Below are 27,364 nucleotides of genomic sequence, written 5' to 3'. Positions count from 1 at the left end.
TGAGAGTCACTATTTTATCACATCTGTTCTCAATGATGTTTAAAGTGCAATGGCATATCAAAATCACCTGAAATTGAGGGTCATTTTAAAAATTCTTCCCTTCTTCACAGTACTGCCATAGTAAGCCACAGTTTATGATGGAGACTGTCGTATCCCTCAGGTGTATTAGGAAAAAATATTCCAACCATTGCTTTAGAACATGTGGTAACAAGCTTCTGTAATTTGCTGACCATTATAGATACAGTAATTTTCATGGTATATAAGGAGACAATGTTCTAAAAATAAACGTTCTTAACCTCAGCATCATTTTGATCTCCAACACTGAAGTTTTTACTATTTATATTATTTGTTCAACACAGTATGTTTTAACAGAACATATGATAAAAGAAAGGTTACTGCCACTGATGAAAACTGGATTTTGTTTTGTTTTGTTTGTTAAAAACATTATCACCTTAACAGTTTGTGCTCTTTACTGTTATTTCTCCCAAAGAACTATTATTATTTTTAAAATCAAAGACTTTTCAACCAAAACTCGCATGAAGAATGGATTTGATTGCTAATAAGTGGAAGCTCTGGAGCCTAGTATGAGGTCTAGGGGACTCTTTGAGTCTCTGAGATGCTTGTGCCTACCCCCCAGCCTGAAGAAGGCAAGTTATAAGAATCATCTTTAATCACTAATCATTCCTACCTATTCTACTTACTTATGACTCTATCAGTACCAATGCTGAGTTTGACTTTTTGAACCAAATATTTTGAGCTTGTCTCAGACCTCACTTCAATTAAACTTTTATTCTTAAAGGTCATAGACATAGATTCATTACCTTCCATTTCCATTTTGTCTCAATTATTATAAAGCACCAAGTTCTTCATAGGCTTTATTTTATTTACACACACACATACACAAAACATTTTTATGACGATAAAATAATACTCATGTAAACTTGTGTAACCATTTGGAAAGTAACTTGATAATCCTGTTAATTTCTCATATCTGTGACCCAGCAATTCTAAGAGAACCACTCACATACACAAGAAAACAAAAGGATATTCAATGCAGCATTGGTTTAATTGCAAAAAGTTTTAAACATTTTGTTCATCAGTAGAGAAACAGACTCAGTTCAGTTCAGTCATGTCCGACTCTTTGCGACCCCATGAATCGCAGCACACCAGGCTGTCCATCACCAACTCCCGGAGCTTACTCAAACTCATGTCCATCGCGTCAGTGATGCCATCCAACCATCTCCTCCTCTGTCATCCCCTTCTCCTCCTGCCTTCAATCTTTCCCAGCATCAGAGTCTTTTCCAATGAGTCAGTTCTTCGCATGAGGTGGCCAAAGTATTGGAGTCTCAGCTTCAGCATCAGTCCTTCCAATGAACATTCAGGACTGATTTCTTTTAGGAGTGCCTGGTTGGATCTCCTTGCAGTCCAAGGGAATCTCAGGAGTCTTCTCCAACACCACAGTTCAAAAGAGAAATAGAATAGAAATTAATTTACATATATTATATACATGGAATTCTATACAACAGGTAATATTAATGAATTCGATTTCAATTATAACCATAAATCTCAAAATATAGCATTGAGTGAAAAAATTGCGGAATAATTCATAGATGATGGTATCAATCCATATAAAATCTAAAAACAGAAAACAGTAAGTTGTTGATGGATATGTACATACATAGTAGAAAATATAAAAGCATGAGTGGGCATGGTGCACAGCAACTTCAGGATAGTGGTTACTTCTGGGGGAAATAAGAAAGGATGGGAAAAGAATAGAGGGGGGGCACTTTTCCCTGAATCCGGAATATTTTATTTCTTCCACAGTAAAAACAAAAAGATTTAAATCAGATACAGCAAAAAAGTAAAATCTGTTTAAGATGTTGAGTACTACTTGAACATGTCAAATTATTCTCTTTATAGTTTAAAAAGTTAAAGAAATGCTTGTTTGCTGAAGAATTAAGAATGAAATAAAACTCACATACAATCTCCTACAATAGTGAGATTTAAATCTAACTGACTGAAACAAGTTCCAAACCTTTATCAGAGGACATTCTCAGTTAAGAGCTGTCAAGTTGAATTAAGTTTTTAGAAGCCTAACAATCCAACCCCAGTGTGGCTGCTATGATTGTTGAAACCGGAGAAAGAATTCAGCATGATCTTCTGAAGTAAAACATAAAAAAAAAAAAAAAATATGTAAGCCTGCCAATAAAAGCCTAAGTAAATACTATAGAGAAATATGGCCTAAAATGAGAATTATAGCATCAGTCAGGAAGCAGGAATGGAATTGAGCCAAAATCATGAGAACTCTATTTTTTTTTTCTCTGAGAGTAATGCAAGCTGTCATCACATTTCCAGATCATTCAATCACATAAAGTATAGTGTCCATCCATACAGACAACTGAAAGGAAGTTGCATGCAGTTCTTATTTGAGAGATTTCTATTACTGCTGCTCTCCACAATCAGAAGTTCTCAGTGCTCTTTTTGTATGCTGATGCTGACATCTGGCTAACTAGGGAAGCTGATAGGGTAACTGGTGAACAGGAGAGGAAATGTACTGAGAAGTAGTGAGAAGCCCAAAGCCTGTTCTGGCTAGCTAACCTGCTGTACGGGCAGGGTGTCATTCAGAGGAATGACCGCGTGGGTTCCTCTAGTGGTCTTGAACAGACCTTATTCTGCATCCGTCTGAAATGCTGTGCTTCAGTCACTGTCGTGTGAATCAGTATATTGTTATCCCTTCCAGTTCACCTAATTGAACATTTTCTTTTCTCTATTTCATGATGAGCATTTTCAACACAGAGAACCTGAAATAACAATACCCTACCCCTAGATTCTACCAAACTGACCGGTCTTTGAAACAGTATTATTCAATTAAAATCTAGACTGGCAAGATTTCTGTGTTCTTCAACAGTTAATAATCCCCAACTTCCCAAAATGTAGCAGACACAATCAATATTTGCTAAAGGAGCTGCACTGGTAATTGCAGCTTCACATATTTCTGGCAATATATAAAAGATATTCCCAATATATAGAAGATCCTCAGCATTCCCTTGACTCAATGTCATTAAGTATTTATTGAGAGCCTAAGTGCCAGATCCTAGAGAGGATGTTAAATAGCAAAAGATGAATAAGATATGGTCCTGGCCTCCAGGAATTCACAGTCTACAGGGCAAGGCAGATACGTAAACAAATCCATGCAATCCAGTGTGAGTGAAAAGAGCAGTGAGTGCCCAGAGGAGGGAACCAAGGAAGTCTTGGAAATCAGGAGCAATGCCCTCGTAAAAGGAGTACATGCGTGGCCCAGGGCTTCAGATAAATGGAATTTTGTCTGATAGAGAAGATTTCAGATGCAAAAGCTCAGCAATATAAACAGTACACCACAGGTCTGGGGAAATGGCTAGAGTGTAGGGTTTCCAAGCAGAAAGGTGATACCAATTTGTTTTAGAGAAGGAACTCTACCACCAGAGAAATAGTTGAGGCTGCAGGCAGGGGACCAGACGGAGGAGTGCCTTACCCTTCTCACAGCCATGAGCATAGAGCCATTTATTTTTTGAGTGTGAACTGATACAATCAGCAAGATCTGGCTTCCCTAGTGGCTCAGATGGTAAAGAATCTGCTTGCAATGCAGGAGATCCAGGTTCGATCCCTGGGTGGGGAAGCTCCCCTGGAGAAGGAAATGGCGACCTACTCCGGTATTCTTGCCTGGAGAATTCCATGGACAGAGGGGCTTGGTGGGCCTCAGACCACGGGATCGCAAAGAGTCGGTCATAACACCCTCACAGCAAGACTATAGTCCCTCTATAACTAAACAGCCTCATACCACCGACTGTCTGCTTACAACTCTACCAACCAGTTATCTTTTGTGATTCTTTCTGATTTCTCCCCACTTATTCTGTAGTCATTATTGTTGTTTGTTGTTTAGTCTCCAAGTCGTGTCCAACTCCTTTGTGACCCCATGGACTCTAGCCCACCAGGCTTCTCTGTCCATGGGATTTCCCAGGGAAGAGTACTGAAGCGGGTTGCCATTTCTTTCTCCAGGCCATCTTCCCTGAACCACGAATCCAACCTGCATCTCCTGCCTTGGCAGGTGGATTGTTTAGCCCTGAGCCACCTGGGAAACCCTCCCTCTGCTCATTCTATGAAACTACTTTCTAACTATAGGAAGCTGTTGGATTAGTTCCTTCCTCAGATCATGGTGAGAACATAGAAGAAGTTTCTCTAGAGATAAAAATGAGAAAAGAAAGCACATCTTGTTTTGTCTTTGTATTTCCAGTAGCTGACACAATGTTGAAATATCTTCATTGTGAACCACTGAAATATTTAGGAAGTTAATGGAACAGGAATGAATGATCTATAGGATATGGTGAGTGTGAAAATGGAGATTTGCAAGAATGGCTCCAAGGTCTCCTGGTTGTGGGTGACCAGGTAGATGGTGATGTCATCACCTGAGATAACAAGTATCAGGGTGAATGAGAGTGGTGGAGAGGAGAGAGTGTGAGTTCATTTTTTACACTAAATTGGAGTTGTCTGCTACACAGTTGATGGTGCTTCTTTATCTTCAGAATCTTTGCATATCATCTAGTTGAACTTTTGATTCACAGAGGCATGAGCGGAACCAGAATTGTTCCGATGTTGAAAAAGAAGTTGGCCAGGCCGATTAACCAAAATTTATAATGTTTGGAAATTGTTTATTCAGGGCATGCTTCCCTAGATACATACTGTTTGGAACTTACCCCTTTTTGGACTTAGGTTGATTCGTGTAGCCTTAAAGGAGCAAAGAAATGATAACTGATAACTCTGTTAAGTTAGAGAATTGAAAAGGACATAATCTAGAGTCAAAGAGGCTGGGGAGGTGGGAAGGAAACTAAGAAAAAAGAAAAAATGATCTAGGCCAGAAAGAAGGCAGACATCATAAAAAGAATTTTAAAGCTTTTTTGGGGGAGGGGGTAATATAGTGGGTTTCTTTTGGTTTATTTGGTTTTGGTGTTCTGTTTGTTTGTTATCCAAGTATCTACATTTATTTAGTATGTAGACTATATTTTGTATACAGTCTTATTTGACAGCCTAAGTTCATTCTGACAGTAATACAAGTTTTCATACAGGGATTGTACAGTTAATATATTATTAATTTTTAAAAAAACACTTAAATAAATTTGATTCCCCTGCTATTTAAAAGTTAATTTGTCTCTTCATTGGATTCTGTGATAACCAGATTTTAAATTCCTCTCATTCACAATGTGAAAATAACAATGTATACACCTCTTTTCCTTTTGTGATAGCTGTTTTCTTTTAATTCTTTTGTGCAGAAGCGGTCTAACCACAGCACAGAAATGTTTTATGATATTGTCATAACAATTCTAAGTTTGTCAAATTGCAAGTTATGTAAAAGACTTAATTATGCACTGTGCTGCAGTTGAACCAGAAGTATAAAATAGTTTGTGTGTATGCTGTTTTGACAACCACAATACGTTTTAAGGAAAAATAATATTTAAAATGTTTTCGTTACTCTGTTAGTCCTCGGCAAGCAGAGAAGGGCTTTTCTGAAGTGAGATTAGACAATAGAGCCAACTCATTTTTTATGCACGTGAACAGAGAGGGCTTGAGGTTATTAGTTGAAACCGAGTAACCTTTCCAGGCTTTCATCTCTTTCTTTTCAAATTTGAATATGAAAAGCATATTCAAGTCAAAGACCATCACTTTAATGACATTTGGCAGTCATTTGATTTATTAGGTTTTAGAAAAAATTTTCCTTTAAATATTTCATCATACTATGCTAATCCTCATAATATTGCCAGCTGCAGCCTTGTACCTGTGTTAGTGGGGACAGAATGGTGTGGAATTTTCTCTGTCATCCTAGTAAAATTTCCATGAATCTACTGAATAATAAAATAACCTTATTGAAATATTCAGATTCGGGTTTTTAGTTAAAGTGTCTTAGAATACATAATAAAAGAAAATGTCTTTTGAAAGAAGGGGGTAAAATTACTTCATCAAATATTGAGGGGGTTTGCCAGCAATGGAAATGGTTCTTTATGGGAATATTCTTTACAATAGGGTACTTATGCTTTTCAGTTTGATTAATTATATTATATACTTTGAAATATCAAAATAGTAATTGCTATGGTGAATTTACACACTGATTTACATTTGACAATGAATTCCTAAAAGTTAGTTATATAAGCAGATCTTAGTATCAGGATTTTTAGTATTATTTTAAGTTATATAATTTACAGTAGCATACCTCTGAATTTAATAAAGAGAGATTTAGTAAGGGGGAATAAAGAACAAATTTTAAATTGTAAACATTTAAAATTAAATTGAGTAAACATTTAACTGAGGAATTATCTTGGTGTGATCTAATTTTTAAGTCATAGTCTATTATTTGTTTTAAATTATTGTTCAAGGAAACATATGACTCACATATAATGTTTGTTACACTGAAATCTATTAAATAAGGATTGAGATGAAACTTACACATATATTTTTTCACTAATTCTGTAAAAATGAGATAATAAATTGTAAGAAAATTATGTTAAATTCAATAAAAATTTGTCTTTTGTTTGAAAACTTATTACTCATTAAATGAAATATGTTATGGAAGAATACACATGAGAATGAGCTGTAGCCCTACTTAATATGGATTCATACAGTTATTTATGTTAGCATAATAGCTATAAAGTGTTCAACAGGCTTTGATCTTTGAATAATCAAAACTTTCTCAGGTACCACAGAGTAAAATAAAAGCAGTGATAAACATGTATTTCACTACCTAGTTTGAATCAAGGCCAACTGATGTGTGTCATTCTGAAAGCAGTTGGAGATGAAGATCTCATAATCTTCACTCCTGATGGACTACTAGGGGGTATTTATAGCCTCAAATGTAAATCAGGAGCCTATTGCCATGACACTGTTAACTTCAAACCCTGGGGCATTAGGAGCTCATTCTCTCTCTCTCTGTCGTGAATAATCTATCATGTGTAACTAGACAGTAGGGTACAGTACCATCCAAAAAAATCAATGAAGGCCAGTACCTTCATGTTTTATTTAAAATTGACAGTGAAAAAAGAGTAAAGGATTTTTTTCTTTGTTTCTTTATTGTGCTTTGTTTTTGCTCTTTAAACAGCCACCAGAAAAGATCCGGATTGAGATCATAGCCCTAAGCCTTAATGATTCCCGAGTAACTGCAGATGACACCATCCAGCGACTCTTCGTGGAGTGCCGATTCTACAGTCTCCCCGCTGAAGAGACACCCGTGTCACTTCCAAAACCCAAGAGCGGCCAGTGGGTCTACTATAATTATAGCAATGGTAGGTATGGTATTTATAATATAGACTTTTATCTGTGAAGGAAGCCAAAGGAACACGAGAAAGTACAATTGTCTAATGTTCACATAAAATCATCGAAGTATTATCAGAAGAGATTAATGAAAGCCAAACCTGTAGCATAAGGATTAAGAGATTAAATTTAAAATTCAGTTGGCCCTCTGTGTCCATGGGTTCTGCATCTTCAGATTCAGCTAAAACACAATGGAAAACACCTGGGGGAAAAAATTCCAGAAAATTCCAAGAAGCAAAAATTATACTTACCATGCATCCGCAATTATTTACATCATAAAGTTTCATAAGTAATCCAGAGATGATTTAAAGTGTACAGGATGTGCACAGGTTATAAGCAAATACTATGCCATTTCATACAAAGGACTTGAGCATCCTTGGATGTTGATAGCTGCAGGGATCCTGGAACCAACCCCCCTTGATACTAAGGGACAACTGTAATGCTAAAGTTTTATCAAAAACAGTGGGGAAAAGATGTTCTAGATCTTCCTGCTATATCACAGTATCAGTAGAAATATGCCACTTGCATCTAAAGTTGAATTTAATAAAAAAATGTATTTCAAGGGGAATAAAAGTACTAGTGTTTTTTAAATCATGATTTTAACAATTGAATATCCTATTTTTTCCCACATTTCTGCTCAGTATCGTCACATAGATTTTTTTTACAGTATACATGTATATCTCTCCTAGTGTCTAGATGTTCAGGATTTTAATTGAGTGATATAAGTTCTTACAGTATCTTTTCATTTTTAACCCACACATCCCTTCATAGCAGCCAGCAGGTTTTCTGTTTTAAGGCTTTATCATCTATCAGCTAGTTCACATGACAATCTGCTAGGCCAGTACAGACCCAATAGGCACTCTGTAAATTCTTAGATCAACCAACTTTAGGATGATTTTAAAGATAGTAGGTATCAGTGTATAATTAGAGGGGAGTAAAAAATCTTACCAGGCTGCCATGACCATAAATTAAAACTGCTTATTAACTTCTTCAAAAGCCCTATGTTAAAACAAACCAGAAAGATGGAGTGTTACATTATCTTTAGCAAAACAGGCCATCTCATGCTAGTTGAACACCAATATTTTTTTCTCACAAGTTTTATAAATTTCATTTTGATCAATATGTACAATCATGCTATTGTACCAAAAGGATTGTGAATGCTCATGGTTTGTTTGTGTTGCAACTGGCATTTTTAGAAAACATGTTCATTGCTTGAGATAGTAATCATGAGTATGCAGAGATCTGGTCTAGTCTACCTTGTATCTACAGGTCTTACTAGTTGTGAGAACTTGAGCAAGGTGTTTAAATTTCATGATTCCCCATTTTATCTATTGAATAAGGTGCTAAGAACCCTTCCGGTTCAGATGCTATCATTCTATGATTAAGAGGTAGCTTGAGAAGTCACTTGGGGAATAAGTAGTGTGGTCAGGATAAGAATCTGATTTCTCCTTCCTACCACTGACCTGATCTCACAGAACATTTCCAAAGACTTCCTCACACTTCCTAAAGATCTTTTAACTGCAAAGTATCAGAAAAGTAAACCATAATCACAGTATTATTAGTAATGAAAAAACTGTTACTGAACTAGTTTTAATGAAGGTACCCCCAAGAAAAGAGAGAAGCTCTTCTGTTTTTTTTAAATTATTACTCATTGTAAAGGTTAGCAGGAGACTGTTTGGTTGAACTGACAACAAAATTGTTTTTTAGAAGTTGGTTATGCATTGAGAAATTTGGCCATGCAGCACAACAGATGTTTCCATTTGCTTAAGGAGCAATGCGCGTTATTCTTTGGGGAAACCTGTAGTACATGCTCAAGTTTCCTGAATTTTGTTCAGTCTCACATGATGACCTAGGTCTGTCTGGACTTTTTGTCAGTTGCTAGGTTGGGGCTTCCCTGTGATAGCTCAGTTGGGAAAGAATCCACCTGCAATGCAGGAGACCCTGGTTCGATTCCTGGGTCAGGAAGATCCGCTGGAGAAGGGATAGGCTACAACACTCCAGTATTCTCGGGCTTCCCTCGTGGCTCAGCTGGTTAAGAATCCACCTGCAATGCAGGAGACCTGGGCTGGATCCCTGGGTTGGAAAGATCCCCTGGAGAAGGGAATGGCCACCTACTCCAGTATCCTGGCCCGGAGAATTCCATGGACTGTATAGTCCACGCGGTCGCAAAGAGTCGAACACGACTAAGTGATTTTCACGCACTTCAGGTTGGTTAGTTGGCATTGATTTGTTTTTGTTTTTTTTGATATTTTCCTTTTACTACAAGATACACTACTAACTAATTGGTATTTTAGTATTTCTGATGAATTATTAATAGTCACCTGACAGCAACAAGAAAACCAGTAATCTATTAGAATTGAACTCATTAGAAGTATTTACTATACTTTTCTGCAGCTTCTGTTTCTACCTATTGAGTTTTGACTATATAGAATTTTCAAGATTAATTGAAAAGAATTTTAAGGATATTTATATGGTGGAAAGGGAGAGAAATGTACTTTGGGCTTAGAAGCAAATTAATGCTGTTTTACATCTATAAGTCCTAGATGATCAGAAAATTTGAGAAATAATTATTATTAACCTTGTAGAAGGCTTATTTTTCACTTAAGGAGGGCATATTGAAAGTGCTTATTTTTAAATTATTATGTTTGCATCTCCTTCCTTGTAGGAGAATCTCCTTGAATCTTTGCTTCATAAATAACTTCTCTTATTCATCTAATTATTGTAACGATTTAGCATTCACTTGTTACTTGATATAAAAGGTCAATATAATGTAGCCTTACATTTTCCAAACCTTATTAAATGTTAATGAAAGTAGTTTTATTTCCAAACTGACTCTTTAACTGAGACAAAATTTAAAGGCCAACTAGTGCATGCTGTCTCCTGTTTGAACACCATACCAGTTGAGAGGTGACCTGAACCTTGCGATGATCTTACTCTGCAGTGTGACTTGAATCTACTCAGAAGGGATTTGTATACTGAGGCCTGAATTAGGTACATAAAATGAGAGGTTTAGACTAGTGATCCCCAGGATTATTCATAGCCTAATTCAGTCTTTATTAAGAGGTGTTAGTACCAGTTTCACATACACAAAATAGATCTTTTTTTAAGGCTACTAACACTAGGGGGAAAAAAAAGAATCAAAGTTGAATTAACTTGCTAGACATCGGTAGCAAAAACAAAAGTTGTATTTTATTGGGCTTGAAAATTTTACTTGGAGAGTGCTGAGAGAGCAAGAGAATAGTTTGGTTAAAAAAAATAAGATTAATGGTAGATCTAAAGAATGTTGTCTGGGCTGAATAACATCTTCTAGAGAGTTGACAGTGGGAAGGAAAAAAGATTAATGAAATCGTCCAAAGTTTTTATGAGTCTTATACAGATCTAGGCCTTTAGTCTCTGAGCACTGAACAGTCTATCTGTTGGAACAATTAAAGTTTAATTCAGAAGATGCAAAGGATGCAGAACCTTAGATTTTGTTACTAATGGGAGGAAAAACCTGGCAAAGATAAGGACTGAGGGGAGATAATACTTTAATACAAAAGTTGAGATTCAAGGTTATCAACCCTTAGCCTGCCAGGTGCCTCTGTCCATGGGATTCTCCAGGCAAGAATACTGGAGGGGGTTGCTGTGCCCTCCTTGAGGGGATCTTCCAGACCCGGGGTCGAACCTGCATCTCTTATGTCTCCTGCATTGGCAGGTGGGTTCTTTACCACTAATGCCACCTGGGAAGCCCCCTCATATAATTAAACTATCTGCATTTCTTCTGCCAAATAAGATTGCTAAAGAAAATAGGGATTTCCCCAACCTGCAGATGTGAGGGATGTAGTTTTCTGATTTGTTTTTGTTTTTTATTGGAGTATAGTTGCTTTGTAATGTTCTGTTAGTTTCTGCTCTACAGCAAAGTGAGTCAGTTATACCTATACGTGGGTTGTGTTTTTAATGGTAGAGAATTCAAGATCACCTCAAGTGTTTGGACTACTGGTTTGTATCTTTTTTGAGGCACATCCTTTCACTAAATTTATGTCAAATTGTAGCAAATCCTAAACCCATGTGGCTTCTGATGAGAATGAAAGGTAATTATCTTAACTTTTGGAGAGTTCAGATTCATTTCATAATCACCAGGATTGCTTTTTAATGGATATTTTAAGTTTCGAAATGTAGATTTTTTTTTTTTAACCCACCTAATTCAGAATATCAAATGGATATTCTTGGGATCATAACCTGATTAGAGGTATTAACCTAAGTGTCTCCCACATGTTTAACACACACAAAAAAAAATGTTTTCTAGTTTCTGATCCTTTTCAGAAACCAGGCAAAGGAGCTGATTTCAAAAGTCAACCAAGGGTCTAAACCTTGGTTCTCAATGGTATCCTGGCCAGCAGCTGGGAAGATGTTAGACATGCAGGTTCTCAGGCCTTCCCCACACCTACGGAGTTAGAAGTTGAAGGTGAGCCTAGCCATCTGCATTCTGTCACACCCTGCAGGGATCCTGATGCACATTGAAGACTAAGAACCATCAGAATAGATGGAGCTCCTCACTCACACGAGCGGGAAGCCGCACTTCTCACTTGGTGCACTTTCGGAGAACCAGACTTTTCAGGGAGCAGCTGGAGTTTTTCCAAAAAGGAATTTTTTTTTTCAAGTATAGTTGTACAGTGTTGTATGTTAGTTTTAGGTGTACAGTGATGCAGTTACATACACACATACAGATATATATATATTTCTTTTTCAGCTTCTTTTCCCCTTAGAGGTTATTACAAAATACTGAGTATAGTCCCGTATGCTATTCAGTAGGTCCCTGTTGTTTACCTGTTTTATATAGAGTAGTGTGAATCTATTAACCCAGAACTCCTAGCTTATCCCTCCCCCCACCTTTTCCCCTTCAGTAACCATAAGTTTGATTTCTTTCTCTGCTTTGTAAATAAGTTCATTTGTCTCTTTTTTTTTTCTTATTTTTAGATTCTACATAAAAGCAATATCATATAATATATGTCTTTGGCTTACTTCACTTAGTATGATAATCTCTAGGTCCATCCATGTTGCTGCAAATAGCATTATTTCATTCTTTTCAGTGGCTGAGTAATATTCCATTGTATATACATACATTTATTTGGAAGATGTGGTATTTATTTGGATATTTATTTATTTATTTATTTGGATATTTATTTGGTATTTATTTGGATATGTGGATTTATTTGGAAGATGTGTGCACACACACACACACACACACACACCCCATCTCCATTCACCTGTTGATGGACATTTAGGTTGCTCCCATGTCTTGACCATTGTAAATGGTGCTGCAGTGAACATTTGGGTGCATGTTTCTTTTTGAATTACAGTTTTCTCTGGATCTGTGCCCAGGAGTGGGATTGCTGGCTCATATGGTAGTTCTGTTTTTAGTTTCTTAAGGAAACTTCATACTATGCTCCATAGTGGCTGCACCATTTTACATTCCCACCAACAGTGTAGGTGGGTTCTCTTCTCACCACACCCTCTCCAGCATTTATTATTTGTTGAAAAGGAATTTTTGGAAGTGTTCAGTCAAGAGAATTGGTTAAGGTACCAAGTGTAATGAGGCAGTATCCCTTTAAGAAAGCGTGAAAGGAGAGTGAGATGGCTTCTCTTGACACAGTGATGGAACTCGCTCACATTTCAGTCTGTGCTAACCGCATGGTTGCAGCTTGAACAACAGGAAGAGTTCTGGCCTCGTGGAAGAAGGAGGTTTTAGCACAGAGGTTAAGAAGGCAGGCCATGAGGCAGACCCTGGGTTCAAATTCTAGCTCCGCCACTTCCTAGCTAGGTTACTTGAGGCAAATTACTTACCTTCTCTAGGTCTGCTTGATCATCTGTAAATTGTGGGTCAGCATGGTTCTTAACAGATGTGAATGCAGTAAGCAAAACATTGAGTGTAGTATGTAGTACATAAATGTCACTCACTAAATGGTGGCCGTCACTATTTTCATCTTTGTTAACAGACGAGGAAATACAGTGTGCTAGTCATCTGAAGGAAGCAAAAGCAACATGTGTCCCAGCTACATCAGTTTTCACCAGTTTCAGTGCTGTTCAGTCACTCGGTTGTGTCCCGGCTCTGCGACACCACGGACTGCAGCACGTCAGGCTTCAGCGTCCTTCACCATCTCCTGGAGCTTTCTCAAATTCATGTCCATTGAGTCAGTGGTGCCATCCAACCATCTCGTCCTCCATCATCCCCTTCTCCTCCTGCCTTCAATCTTTCCCAGCATCAGGGTCTTTTCTAAAGAGTCAGCTCTTCACATCAGGTAGCCAAAGTATTCTTCAGTGGTAAAGATGTTTTTTTAAAACATTGAACATAGTATTGCCAAAGATTCAGCAATTATACTTCTGGAAACACACCTAAAAGAATTAAAAGCAAGGACTCTGACAGAGTTTGTACATCATGTTCAGAACAGCATTATTCACAATAGCCAGGAGGTGAACAACCTAAATACCCATCAGAAGACATTAAAATGTGGTGTGGTGTGCATGCTAAGTCATTTCAGTCATGTGCGACTCTTTGCATTCCCGTGGACTGTAGCCCACTAGGCTCTTCTGTCCATGGAATTTTCCAGGCAAGAATACTGGAGTGGGTTGCCATTCTCTTCTCCAGGGGATCTTCCTCACCCAGGGATCAAACCCACATCTCTTACATCTCCTGCATTGGCAGGTGGGTTCTGGTGGCTAAAATGAGGTCCTGTTGCTTTTCCCATACTGGAAGAGCATGACTTTTTTAAAAAGCATGACATTTTAGCTTTGATAAGTAACACACTATATTTATAAAATTTACAAGAACGCTTTGTCTTTTTCGATTTGTGTAAATCACAGTAACTTACATAATTGGTCACACTCACTGGTACGGCATCGTGCAGAGAACAATAAGCCCAGAACTGTAGTGTGACCTTGGTTCTTCCTTCTGTTAAACCCCCAGCCCACCCCGACTCAGACCTCTGCGCACCTCACCGTGTGTGCCTAACTCAGTGCCTGGCATGTGCCGTCTTTGGCCCTCAGTTTTTACTCAACTGAGCCAAGGATTAAATGAGTTGATGGCATCATAATTTGAGATTCAACTCAAATTGTCCAGGGAAACATTCTCAGTATAAAATATGTTTGTTCCCAGTGAAACCTAGCTTTAGAATTGTCGTGGTATCTTTCACACTGTGTGTGATAAAGGGATAATCTCTAAATTGAGATCTGGTCACCAGAGAGACTTTAACTCCAAAATGGCATCTGAAAAAGAAATGTCTTCCACAGCTAAGTTATGACTGAAGGGCTGCCAAGCTGAGAAAAAAATAAGCAGGATGAAAAGTGAAGTGTTCACACTCCAAGATGCCATTTTCCCAAAGTGCAGACACTTATTTACTTTTACGTGTTCACCATCTTCTTCCTGGTGGGATTCAGATGAGTTATCTAATCTGATATTTCAGCTCAGTAAAGTCTAGCCACATCCCTGCATGCCAGCATGTACCTTGAAAACCCACAGACAAACTTCACACCCGAAAAAGCCTCTCCCCGCCTCCCTCCACAAGTCTATCCCGTATCCCCCACCCAACCACGAACAAACGTCAGCCTGTGAATTTCCTCAACCCAACGCACTAGGATGCCTCTTTTATTTCGTGTTGTGGCAGGAAAGAAGGATTAAATTACCGGGGCTGTCAGGAAGGACAAGCTCTCTGCCATACATTATCATTATCACTCGCTCCTTGGGTGAAAGAAAATGCAGTAAATCCCTCAAATACAAAGCAATAAAGACCGCTGGCTCTTACTGTCGTGACTGCCATGCCATTAACAGGCAGTGACAGCGATGTGGCGCTCTCCGATGCCGCGCGTATCCTTTCTGACAGCGCGCTCATAGACCTGCCAGTGACATGACACTAGATCACATGACTGTTCGGATTTGATTCTGGTTTCCAGCGCTGCTTTCTTTTCCCAGGCGTACAAGCGAGGTGGCACGCGTCTCTCAAAACAGGTATTTATACAAATACAGAATGGTACTAACGTCGCATATTCCTGAGTGACTGCCTCCTGTGAATTTTTTTTTTTTTTTTGGTTTAGTGATCTACGTGGATAAAGAAAACAACCAGGCCAAGAGAGACATCTTAAAAGCTATACTACTGAAACAAGAGATGCCTAATAGAAGGTACATTTTAAGCATTCTAAATTACGTGATGGTTTATACAAGGTAGCAGGGTATGGTTTAAAAAAAAAGCACAAGATAAGGAAGCAGAACACACCTTCCCTGATTCGCTCTGTGTCCTTGAACGAGTATGTGACCTCTCTGCGTCTCTTTCCTCCTAGAAATATCGTGACCCTGCCTGTCCTACAGAGTAGCTGTAAAGATCCTACAGTGCTCTGCAAACCAAAAGACCCAGACAGTTAGTATATAAAGCACCCCGCCGCCGCTCTAAAGCTCCTAATAGTGATTGCCAGGAGGGGGCGCCCTGGACCCAGTGTCTGGAGTGTAAATTCTTGTTCCCTCACTAGCTGTCTGACCTCAGACCACCACCGTCTGCCTCACTTTCTGCACCTGTAAAATGGAAATAATAATTCCATATAGGGTGGTTGTGAGGGTTAAATGAGCTGATAACATGTTAGATGGTTAGACTAGCTCCTCACACAGTTTAAGTGCACGGTGGGTATTCACTGCAGTCATGATAAGCAGTAGTAAGTATATAATAATAATAATATTTGTAATAGCTCCTCAGCCTTTGAGACATTTTTACATCACTATCACGGTTTAATAATTCATCATCTCATGTTATTTTTTAATGTCTTTTTGGGCAAATTTGAACAGGGCACTTTGCATTTTGGGACAGTATAGAAATTAAACCCTTTTGAGAAGAAGAAGAATGTGATCTTAGTGAGTTCATGCATTTGAGTGAACGCCCATCCATGCAGTCTGAGGTGTTACCTCAGTGCTGCCTATGAACGCTGAGCTGGGCTTCACCGGTGCCCCTTTACTGGCTCGTCCGCCTCGGCCTGGGGGGCCCCTTTATCTCCCCACTGTCTTCCTCTCCTTGCCTTTTTGGCCCATGATGACACAGCCGCTCACTGCCTTACCTGAGCTTAGCCCCCAACCTGAGAAAGAGGCTCAAGTTCATGTCTTTGCTGGAGGTCATCAAGTGAATGTTCACAACATTAGATTTTTCAAAAGAGCTTTCAAACCAGCATCCAATCTTCTGTTTCATGAAAGGAAACTGAAATTCTTAGTTCTTAGGATCTGACAGTGACTTTTTCTTTAAGTCCTTGAAATACATGTATTGTTTCCTTGGATCTTGATTCTGAAGAAAGAGTAGGAAAACCCTGTTAATTACTTTAAGGTTTGGTGTTTTTCCCAGGACGGTAGATAGTCATTCAGATTTTACTTACTTTGTATACTTCAGCTTCTTTCAAGGCCCCCTCACCTACCACCAGTCCCTCAGGCATCGCAGGTCACTAGTGATTAGACCACACTGGCCATGTCACCTGCTTCTCTGCGGTCAACAAGCTAGGTTATCACTGTCCAGAACTGAGCTTTAAAAAATAAAATTAGAAGTCCACAATAACTATAATGACTCCCACTCCCCCACCATTGTTTCCCTTAAAATTTCTAAATGCCCGCCAAAGACACAAATGTTCGTGTCATTTTAGAAAAACACAGCAAAAGGCGCTGCGGGGGCAAAGTGACTGACTCGGGGCTGATGCAGCCGAGGGAGGGCTTGGAGCGCCAGCCGCGAGCTCCTCTGCCTGCCAAGGGAGGGACGGGGCCATCGCGGGAGGCAGTGTCATTTTCTTAAGAAAAAAAAAGAATTTACATTTGTCCACAGCCAAAAGACAGCTGTGATTCCAGTGAATGTTCTCGCTTCTTGTAAATACTCTGAGGTCACATTACTCCAAGTACCTCCTAGATTATGAGAACGTGTTTGCTCAGACAGCAGCCCTCTCGTAAACTGGTGATAACATATTCAGCCACAGCTAGATAAGTTTGACCAAACTTGCCTGACACACATAAAATGAGGTGCGTTGTATAATATAGTGAATTACATATAGCACCTTTGCTTGCTGCCCCATGCTATATTTACAAGTAGATAAGCGTCACATTAAAAGTGAGGCAACACGCTGAAATGGGAGTCTGAAAACCATTTCTTTGAAGTCATAGTTTGACGCTGCCTTAAGGCTCCTTCTTGGTTTCGTTTCTTCCCTGCAAGTGTTCTTCTGTGCAGATCCAGCATAAAATTCACAGGTGACCCTTAGTCTCTTCTATCCTGTTTAATATAAAAAGGAAGTATTTCAGAGTGTGGAAAGAATGAAAAATGGTAAATGATCTAAGGAGTTTCACTGTCTTCTGGTTTCCCTAAATGACAACAAGCAACGTTTGAGGTCTCAATCTTGAGGCCCACCCAGCACCAAGCTGGCCTTCTCCAGCCAGTCTTCAACTAGGAGGACTTCGGCTTTGCAGTTCACACAGTAGTTCAACAAACATTTATGATCCCTACCTAAGTATCAGGAACTAAAATGCTGGATAAGAGGAAGTCTCTGCACTCATGGAATACACATCTCGCTGAGGGAGACAGCCAACAAGTCAACCAGCTATACATTACAGTAGGTACTAAGAGAAAGCTAAACAAGGGACTCCCCTGGCAATCCAGTGGTTAGGGCTCCAGGCTTCCACTGCCAGGCCTGGGCTCGCTCCCTGGCCTAAGATCCCAAGATCCATGTAGCCCAGCCAAAAAAAGTAGAGTAAAGAAAATAACAACGTGAAGGCAAATCCAAGGAGATGACATTTAAGCTGGTTAGTGAAGCCTCTTCAGCACATAAAGCAGGGTTCCATCTCTCTTGTCTGACAGGGTTCAAGGGAAGATAAGATGTGTCCGCACGAGTCCATGTATGTATATATACAGTTTAGCCTAAACCAAGGCTAAACTATATAGTTTTTAAACTGTCTTAGTGCACCTTCTTCCCTTTTCAGCCTAACAATTTATTTCTGTATTTGATATCTCACTTTGCTCTGGATAGAATTTAAACCAGAAATACTGCTTTTTTTTAATGTTTAGCCCTTTTGTTGGCATTTAAAAGGGTTTTTTTTTTCCTTTTTGTCTAGAATTCTCATATATTCAGTGGAGGTGGTAGTCTGCATTTGTAAATTGATAGATATTATCCTTAGATGAGACATTATTTAAGGATAACACTAAACATTATTGTTATAACCTTGTAGCCTCTATCTTCTCTGTAAGTCTTGTGGGTATAAAATGTGCATCAAATATCACTTCTAATTCCTTCTTTTCTAAGCACACTCATTTTAGGACAATATCTTTCATCATTATTCTTCTTGTTTGAGTGATATAGCCATTGGGTAATTTGGGCGTCTCTGTTTTCTATTGAAACAAGCTTTTCCCATGCCTTCTTTTTCTCTCCCCTTAGAAATGGAGAGGCTTAAGGAACTCTACCTAGGTTAAAAATAATAATAATAAGAGAGCAAACATTTATTTAGTGCTTACTATGTTCCAGGTACTGTTTAATGTATCATCTAATTTGATCTTAACAAGAGCTGAATGAATTATTACTATCCTACAGATAGGGAAGCTGAGATCAGAGAGGTCAAGTAATTTGTATAAAGTCACACAGCTAATAAATAGTAAGGCTGAAATTTGAACCCAAAATGGATGCCCTTAACCACTTAATCTTTTTTTTAACTTTTTATCTTGTACTGGGGTGTAGGTGATTAACAGTGTTGTGATGGTTTCAGGTGGACAGGGAAGGGACTCAGCCATACATACACATGTATCCCTTCTCCCCTGAACCCCTCTCCCATCCAGACTGCCACATGACACTGAGCAGAGTTTCCTGTGCTATACAGCAGGGCCTTGTTGTTAACCACTTAATTTCTCTATTTTATGCATCATATAAAATATCCATCTTACCCACTTTGCAGACCATTCTGTAGTATTCACAATTATAGTTATTGTGTAAATAGGTATTACCTTTGGTTTCAACTTAAGGGATTTCTATTTCCTGAACAAAATGTGTTGCTAGCCAAAAAGCAGGGACTTGGTAAAGAAATGAAATGTTAATACTTTTAGCAAATTATTTTAAAATATTTTCATGTTTACCTGTAAGTATTTGGAAAGGATTTTAACTGTGCATATTTTTCAAGGCACAGTGTCTCAGAGACTTAGATTTTTACTGAAGAATGTTATCTAAGAAACAAGTTTCTTGTTTGCATCTGATTTGGGATGGATACATTTTGAAAATGGTTAATATGGTAGTTTACAAGGATTCATGGTTTAAGCTGTGCTGCCAAGACATATCAAAAGACTACTTAACTGTAAATTCCTGTCATTTGGTCAATCTGTGTTTGGCCCAAACACAAGCCACTAATTCAAATCAGTTCCATCAGAACCCTACAATTATATGTCTAAAAGTAAAATAAAACTTGGATGCTATGATTGTAAGTTAAAAGCTTGCTAAAGTAATACAAACATTTCATATAGCTGTTGGGCAGAACTACAGCATTTATCTAACATAATTCAGAATATATAGAACACAGTTGGTTAAGCTGCTTATTAGAAACTCTATAAAGTTGTGCATTTCTATAGAAACTGTTGCTTTCCTGTTGAAAACACTGCCCTAACCTCCATGGTCTTTACTCACTTGATCCTTTTAGTCTCAACAGTAGACATGTCAAAATATGATCAGATAATTGTGTAATAGAGTGAACATCTGGTTCTTCTCTTCGCCTAGTAATTTTCTCAGATTCTAGAGATAAATGGTAATCAGTGCTGAGAAAAGTGAATTAGTGTTCATGTGAAGTCTGGGTGTGTGCTAATCATTCTAATCACTCATAGAATAATTTATCTAATGCAATTTTCTTTTTATTGGAATGATAGAAAACTTTGAAATGTCACAGTTTGTGATTTTTAAAAAACCCATTCAGGAGTCTTGTTTCGTTTGTGGTGATTTCCTCTCACTTTCTGGGGATGTTCTCCCTTCTTTCCCTCCTCAGTGTTCGCTTCACTGTGGTCAGTGACCCTCCTGAGGATGAGCAGGACCTGGAGTGTGAGGACATTGGCATCGCTACCGTTGACCTCGCTGACGTGTTTCGGGAAGGAAGAGACATCATCGAGCAAAATATCGATGGTACGGGTGGAAGTATTGCTCAATCTGTACCACCAGCAATTGCTGAAACCCAAAGCCTTTATTAAAACCTTATTGCTGGCTGCAAAGATGTTGAGTCACACACGAGCTGAACCCTTTGCAACTCAAGCTGACTTTCTGTTGAAGCTGGAATCTTTCCCTGCATCCCCCTCCTTCTCTGCCTTCCTTTGAGTCAACAGAAATTTAAAAATAATTAATTGCGTTTCACAAGGAATTACTCATTTTGTTAGTATGGGGGGTGTCGGGAAGTGTGACAATAATTTGGCCATTGGATTGTTTTTAATGTTGTTTATAGAAGCCTCATGCCTTATTTCAGCTAAGGCATGCTATTCTGAGTGATTGTTATAGTGTCTTTTGCAAGGCTTCTCTTTAATTCCGTGTTATAATCCGGTGGTAGAGTCACAGCTAATAACTCTGAGTCATTCTGGTCACTTGCTTCTCATCAGGATTCAGGGAAGGAGTTAGGGATTCTTTACAAAAAGTCTGCTCCCTGACTTTCACCCCACCAAGTATGAGTCCCACCAATGCCTAATTTCTACTCTTTATCCTTATATAACACATTTAGAATCTGCTGAAGGAATTGTACTTTACGAAATCAAGACTTTTAATAATAATAATCAGGGATGGCCTGAGCTATACAATAAATGGAGCAATGAGGCTGAGTCCTAGTCTCACTTCTTAAGTCCGCAGAGCCATCCACAGCTGGAAGAATGTAAATGGTTTGTTAACTCATTGATTCATGCATTAACTGAACACTAAACTGGGCACCTCTTAAGTGCCAGGCACTCTGCTTATACCATAATTCAGCCATCAGGCTTGCCCTGGATATGTGTCAAGTGCGCCAAATTCAGGATCAAGCCAAATAATTAACCAAGTTAGACCAAGTAACCAAATTAGAAACCTGTTCTGGGAAATTTTATAAACTGTACACATCACATACATATCATATACATGTCACAACTTTGGCAGGCATAGAAGAAAAAGATGAGAGGATTAAAATATTAACCTAAATCCAATAAAGACAGCCAGAACCAAGAGACAAAAAGGATCAAAATTATCTCTGCTTTGTATTCTTAATCTCTTCTCCAGTCAGTTCTGTTTCACACACCATCTTCTCATTCTGCAAGACCACACGTGACCATATTGACCTGATGTACACACCTATTGTGGCCTTGTTCTGGGAAAGAGTCAGAAAATTAAAACACTAGTCAGGTCAGGTTTTTATTGCTTTGCCAGACATAGACATGAAACATCCCAAAGAAGAGGTGAAGAATCCTCTGTGTACTGGGGACCACCTGTGCCCCCGCAGTCTCCCTATCTGCTCATTTCTCTACCTAAGTCTTTGTATATTAAGTTTTTGTTTGTTTGTTTGTTGTTGTTTTTGTATATTAAGTTTTATATGAAGGTTTCCTTACAAATTTTCTTGGAATTAGGCACACACATATTAAAAGTTCAAGAAAACCACACATACAAAAACAAAAGAAACTATATAGGCTCCTAAGTGCTCTCAGACTTACCAGGGCCAAAATGCTGGCCTTGAAATCACTAGTAGGTATCACTGTTCACAGAGGGTGGAGCCTGAATCAGCAGCCCATTTCGCTGCCACCCCTGAACTCAGAGAATGATCAAACAATCCCCCTTTGGCACACCGTTGAAAGCTGTGCCTCCCTCCCAGAGAAGCCCACTGACACTCAAAAATTTTACATCTTCTTTCCTGCAACATCTGTTCATAGATCCCCAAAACCAGTCCATAGACCTTAAGATTCTGGGTCTGCCATTTTAACTTTTTCTCATTTCACATATCATCTGTTTTTTAGTATCTATTTGGCTGTGCTGGGTCTTAGTTGTAGCATATGGGATCTTTAGTTGCAGCATGCAAACTCTTAGTGGCATGTGGGATCTAGTTCCCCAGCCAGGGATCGAACATGGGCCCCCTGAATTGGGAACATGATGTCTTAGCCACTGGACCGCCAGGCAAGTCCCACATATAATCTATTTTAAATGGAATGTGTTCCTTAGAAAGATAAATAAGCATTTCAAATTATGATCACATAATTTCTTTAGAGTGGGTTGCCATTCTGTTATTTGCTAACACTGTATGTTAGAACAAATTCTCCACTGTCATATATTGATCCCTTTTAGACTTTTTGTTTCTAAGAAATTCTGATTCTATGTGGGAATCATTATCCTATAGCCTTTCTACTAGGTAAAGGTCAGGATCAGATAATTAGTTTTAACTCTAGAAGCAATGTGTATTCATACATGCCTACATGCCATACCTCTGAAATGGGTATACACATTCATACACACATGACAAACTTTAATTCTTAGATTTCTGATACCAGTGAATTTTGGACTTTTATAGAGCTGTTTTCATCTTTTCAACTACTATTTCAGTTAGGCTTATCTCAAGAAAAATCTGTTGAATGATATTAACACTTCTCTGCTATTCTCTCCCTAGTTTTGGATGCCAGAGCAGGTGGTGGAGGTATTGGCAAGCTCAGGGTAACAGTCGAAGCACTCCATGCCCTACGGTCTGTCTACGAGCAATTCAGAGATGACTTGGAGGCTTGAAAGAAACTGTTCCAGAGGCATCTCCTACTCCTGAGTAAATGCTCACATGAAAGCGTTTAGATGAGGTTTCTGTAATTACTCTGGTGTATATAATCTATAATTCATGGGAAGCTGGGGCGGGGAGGACCGGGGTTTGAAGTGTTCAAGTTTTGTATACTTTTTCATTTGTTTATTTTTCTATTCCCTTCTTCCCATGACTGCCACCCCTTGAGAACTTAAGTTCTCCACAGTGGGCAACACCTTCTCAATAATTTATACCTACATGGTAACATGAGAAAGTCTGTTTGCATTTTCAACATTTCCTTATGAAGAACTGAAACGCAATTCCCATTTTTATTTTTAATAAGCAAAATAGCATAAATCTTAGAAAACCTCTGAAAAAGAAATACTTTTATGTTATCCCTAATTTTCCCACTAAATGGAATGCCTATGATTAGCCTCATTAAGAGTTTTATACTGTGAAGATTTTATTAGAAGCAATATATGAAAATTACTTGGATTAATGTGTTAATCTTCCTCTTTAAAATGCTAATATCCATTTTATGCACATTAAAGCTCAGTATGCATTTTCTTTGATGCATGCCATTTCTATCAATTAAATATAAAGAATGAGACTTGGCACCAACTTATTAAATCACTGCAAGTTTTATTTTTCCTTCCTAAAAGGTATAGCTTTTCTTACTAATACTTGTATTGTTTTCAGATATTTGTAATGGTCATATGGATCCAGGGATGTGTGTATATAAAGAAGAAATATTTATACATGAAATATACACTTTGAAAACTTAGCTTATGACAGAGAAAGAAAATACTAAAAATATGACTCAGATTCTGATATGCTTAGTTAGACCTGAAAGGAGTATCTTTTTATCATTTTTTTAAAATTTACATCAAGCTTGTACAATGCTCGGGTGTATCTGGATAACCAGATCCTTGAAAAGCAGCTCAGAAAGTTAATTTTCTAGCTTTTACTCAATCTCACTGAAGGATTTAATTGATATTTTTAATGGAGCTGTGAATCAATGCTGCAAAGGAATTGTCTCTAGAGGTCTAGGATATAATGCATTTCATTTTTTAATTTACTTTTTTATTTGTCATTTTCTTCAAAGGATTTTTATAGGCTGTGGGTTTTCACTGTTTGCAAACAGGCTATGTTCCTTCTTAAGCATATGTAAAGTATTCAGAGAGATAAGTAATTTATTAAAATCTACCTAATTTGCCGTGATATATTAAATCTCTGCTTCAGTGATCACAGACCATTTCATTTAGAGAATTAGGCATTCCCTCTTTGTGTGATTAAAGCTCTGGAAAATGAGTTCTTTGCTCCTATTTGTGAACATTCAAAGCCTGCTAATGGCAAGAAGATGGAATAGATTATGAGACAATTCATTACAGTTCAACAGAAAAAAAAAAAGCAGCTATAATGCAAAAATGCAAGTATGGATATCTGCATATAGTTTGAACCATCTGTGCCCTAATGGCTTCAATAATGACTCTCGTCTCTAAGAGGCTTTGAAATGACATCCGCACAATATTAATTTGTTGATGTACGTTGTGGAACCAGTAGAGTATGACCTGACCACAGAAATCTATAAATTCTGTCTCTACCATTGGGCCTCCCTGTCTGGGGCCTGCCATCTCCAGGAAGAATCTTCTCTCATCAAACTCGGCAAATCTTCATAACAACTCATTCCTCTGAAGCCTTCCAGAGACCACAAACATCTGCAGACTAAACCTCTCCAACCCTAGTAAACAGCCACATGTTTGTTGTCACTTCAGCTGGCTCTGAGCTCATCTTTTTGGCCTCCCTTTCTAGCTTTCTTTGGCTTTAAGCAGTTACAGTGTCATTAAGGCCCGTAATATTCCCTGCAGTAATTTAAAACAGCCGGATTATACCCTGGGATTAACTGAGTGGTTTCTGAGACATTTATTGTGGTATTCTCCCAGGAGGTTTGTGTTATTGTTTTAAAATGCTACATCCCAAACTAAATGCCCTTTCTGTAGGGAGAAGACCAGATTGTGCTGACTTCTTATGATCTCGAAGTGGAAAAGGGAAGTTTTTATTAGAAATCTGCTGAGATCTAGTCAACTGTATAGAATATATATCTCAGCTGACATCAGAGCACTAGCCACATTTCTGTCACTTTCGTGTGTACCATAACAGATAACTTAAGATTCCTTTTCTAGTTTTAAAATACTCAGCCTCAAACTACATGAATTTCCACAAAACTCATTTTCCTAAGGAGTTGAATAACTGCTGGCACACCCTGAAGTGGAGAAGTGATCCTGGATGCTTCACACAGGTTTCTAGGATAGCTTTTTGTTTTGTCTTGGGTTGACCAGAGTTCACTGAAAAGCTCCCCACCTTTTAGGATCAAGAGCAATGTTTTTCTCTTGGTGAGCCAAGCCTGATCCAGTAAGTATGGCTTGAGGGTAGAGGGGCCTGGCCACACAAATGCACCCGTTTAAGGGAAGGCCTGTGTGAGCTTACAGCTCTTGGTGTAAACGGACACAGTACACTCAGCACTTTTGGGGGCTGAAATGCTTTTAGTTTGGAAATATAAATAGAGATGTGATGTGGTATGTGGGAGAGTGTATTTTACATGTTTTTTTGCCTACTGTAGTAGAAATGTCAAATTCCTAGCCACTGTCATGAGAAGCAGTTGACAAAAATAAGTTTTATGGTTTACAGTGTGGTTTACGTAGAGAACATTTCTCTTCACTCTCAGTTTCAACATGTTTTCTAAATTATCATGGTTTATTGCCGTTTAACTTAAATTAGTTTTTTAAAGAATAAATAGAGAATATATTTAATCAAATAAAGAACAGCCACGTTGAATTTCTACTGTTGCTGCCATTCACTCGTTACCACAAAATGCAAATAATTTCTGTGTATTATGAAGAAGTGTGGGCCGAGAGCGGTCGTGTGATTGGGAAGGCTCTGCATGCACCCATGTTCCTACAACAAAACATAAATTATTTTAGTAATCTGACATCAAGAGCTGTGACAATGAAAACCACTTCTTACACATGTTCTAACAAGAATCTGATTAACATTTCTGTGGATATGGAAAATACGTTTTTTTAGTCAACCTGGCACGATTGCTGAATTTAGAATGATTCCCTTATGCTCTGGATATCGCAAAATGTGAATCATGTCTAAGAACAAACACGAGAATAAAATGCTCATCTTTGGGTAGTATAAAACAACCAAGGGAGAGCTTTGGGGTATAAAATTATTGAGTGATTGACAATACCAGGATGACCATTCATCCCCAACTATGAGAGTACATTTTAATAAGTCACTCATGCCTGAAGGCCTCTGACCACCTTAGCAAAGAAAAACTAAACCCATGATTTATTACAGATTGGGCAACATGCCTAATTAGATCCATGAATGGGAGCAAAGGCAGCTTTCCATCCTCTTTGTTCAGCACGAAAACAACCCACAGGTCAACCAGAAAGCTAAAAAATATCAAAGCTACAGAAACAAGTGTTTCAAAATCTGAAAATACAGGATGAGAAAACATCTCATCCCAATCTCTTTTATCTTACAAGATAGACTCTTCACTTCCATTTCAAAGTACCACCAGTGGACTGCCCCTGACAGTCTGACCTCCTGGGAAACAGGGCCCGTGTTCCTGTTACCGTCACACCTTTTGTTCTTGCCCTTTGCGTTTTCCATGTAACATCGACTCATATATTTAAACCGTGTTTCTCCTTCAGTTTTTCTGAAGTAAAACCTGGTTCCCTCAGACTCAGAACATGAGCTCTTTTCTGTGGTAGATGCCTTTGGACTTCTCCTTGCTTTCTGCCCTTTCTCACTCTTTATTGAGGTGCACCTTTCTCATCCTCGTAACAGAATCAGCTCTCCCGCCACTGAATGTCATCAGTTTTCTTTTTAAATCAGATGTACGTGTTGATCTTTATATTTCTGTCCTCTGTTCTCTTCACACCTGTATTCCACTGTGACGTTTCTTCCCACCTGTCTATCCCCCTGCTCGTTTTTAGTTACTAGTCAAAGCACATGTGTTTCCTTCCTCTCTTCTTACACTCTAACCACATCTTTTTTAAAATTAATTTTTGTCGTAGTACAGTTGCTTTACAGTGCTGTGTGGTTTCTACTATACGGCAAGGTGAGTCAGCTATGCGTGTCCATGTATCCCCCCTTTTGGATTGCCTTCCCGTTTAGGTCACCCCAGTACTGTGTATCAATAGTGTATATGCGACAATCCCAATCTCCCAGTTAATCCTACTTCCCCTTTCCCCCCTTGGTGTCCGTGTGTTTGCTCTTCTCTACATCTGTTTCTCT

General features: G+C 38.5%; 1 protein-coding gene and 1 long non-coding RNA gene across 2 annotated transcripts in view; one reads left to right on the top strand and one right to left on the bottom strand.

Moving 5' to 3' along the window:
- The window catches only part of RPGRIP1L (RPGRIP1 like), a 98,300-nt gene extending 72,420 nt beyond the window's left edge, over positions 1–25,880 (top strand). Inside the window, exons 23-26 of the mRNA XM_043898483.1 lie at positions 7,121–7,304; positions 15,400–15,484; positions 20,327–20,460; positions 22,940–25,880. Coding sequence (XP_043754418.1) covers positions 7,121–7,304; positions 15,400–15,484; positions 20,327–20,460; positions 22,940–23,052 — 516 coding nt within the window. The 3' untranslated portion in view covers positions 23,053–25,880. The remainder of the gene's footprint in view (positions 1–7,120; positions 7,305–15,399; positions 15,485–20,326; positions 20,461–22,939) is intronic.
- Positions 13,546–27,364, bottom strand: part of LOC122691716 — a 36,372-nt gene continuing 22,553 nt past the window's right edge. The window contains exons 2-4 of the long non-coding RNA XR_006340485.1: positions 16,714–17,588; positions 16,405–16,625; positions 13,546–13,704 (exon numbers count right to left, since the gene is read on the bottom strand). This is a non-coding gene — a long non-coding RNA (uncharacterized LOC122691716). The remainder of the gene's footprint in view (positions 13,705–16,404; positions 16,626–16,713; positions 17,589–27,364) is intronic.

Source organism: Cervus elaphus, chromosome 4, assembly GCF_910594005.1.
Source record: "Cervus elaphus chromosome 4, mCerEla1.1, whole genome shotgun sequence".
In the NCBI taxonomy this organism is placed as follows: domain Eukaryota; kingdom Metazoa; phylum Chordata; class Mammalia; order Artiodactyla; family Cervidae; genus Cervus; species Cervus elaphus.
This window is presented reverse-complemented; position numbering and strand designations above follow the sequence as displayed.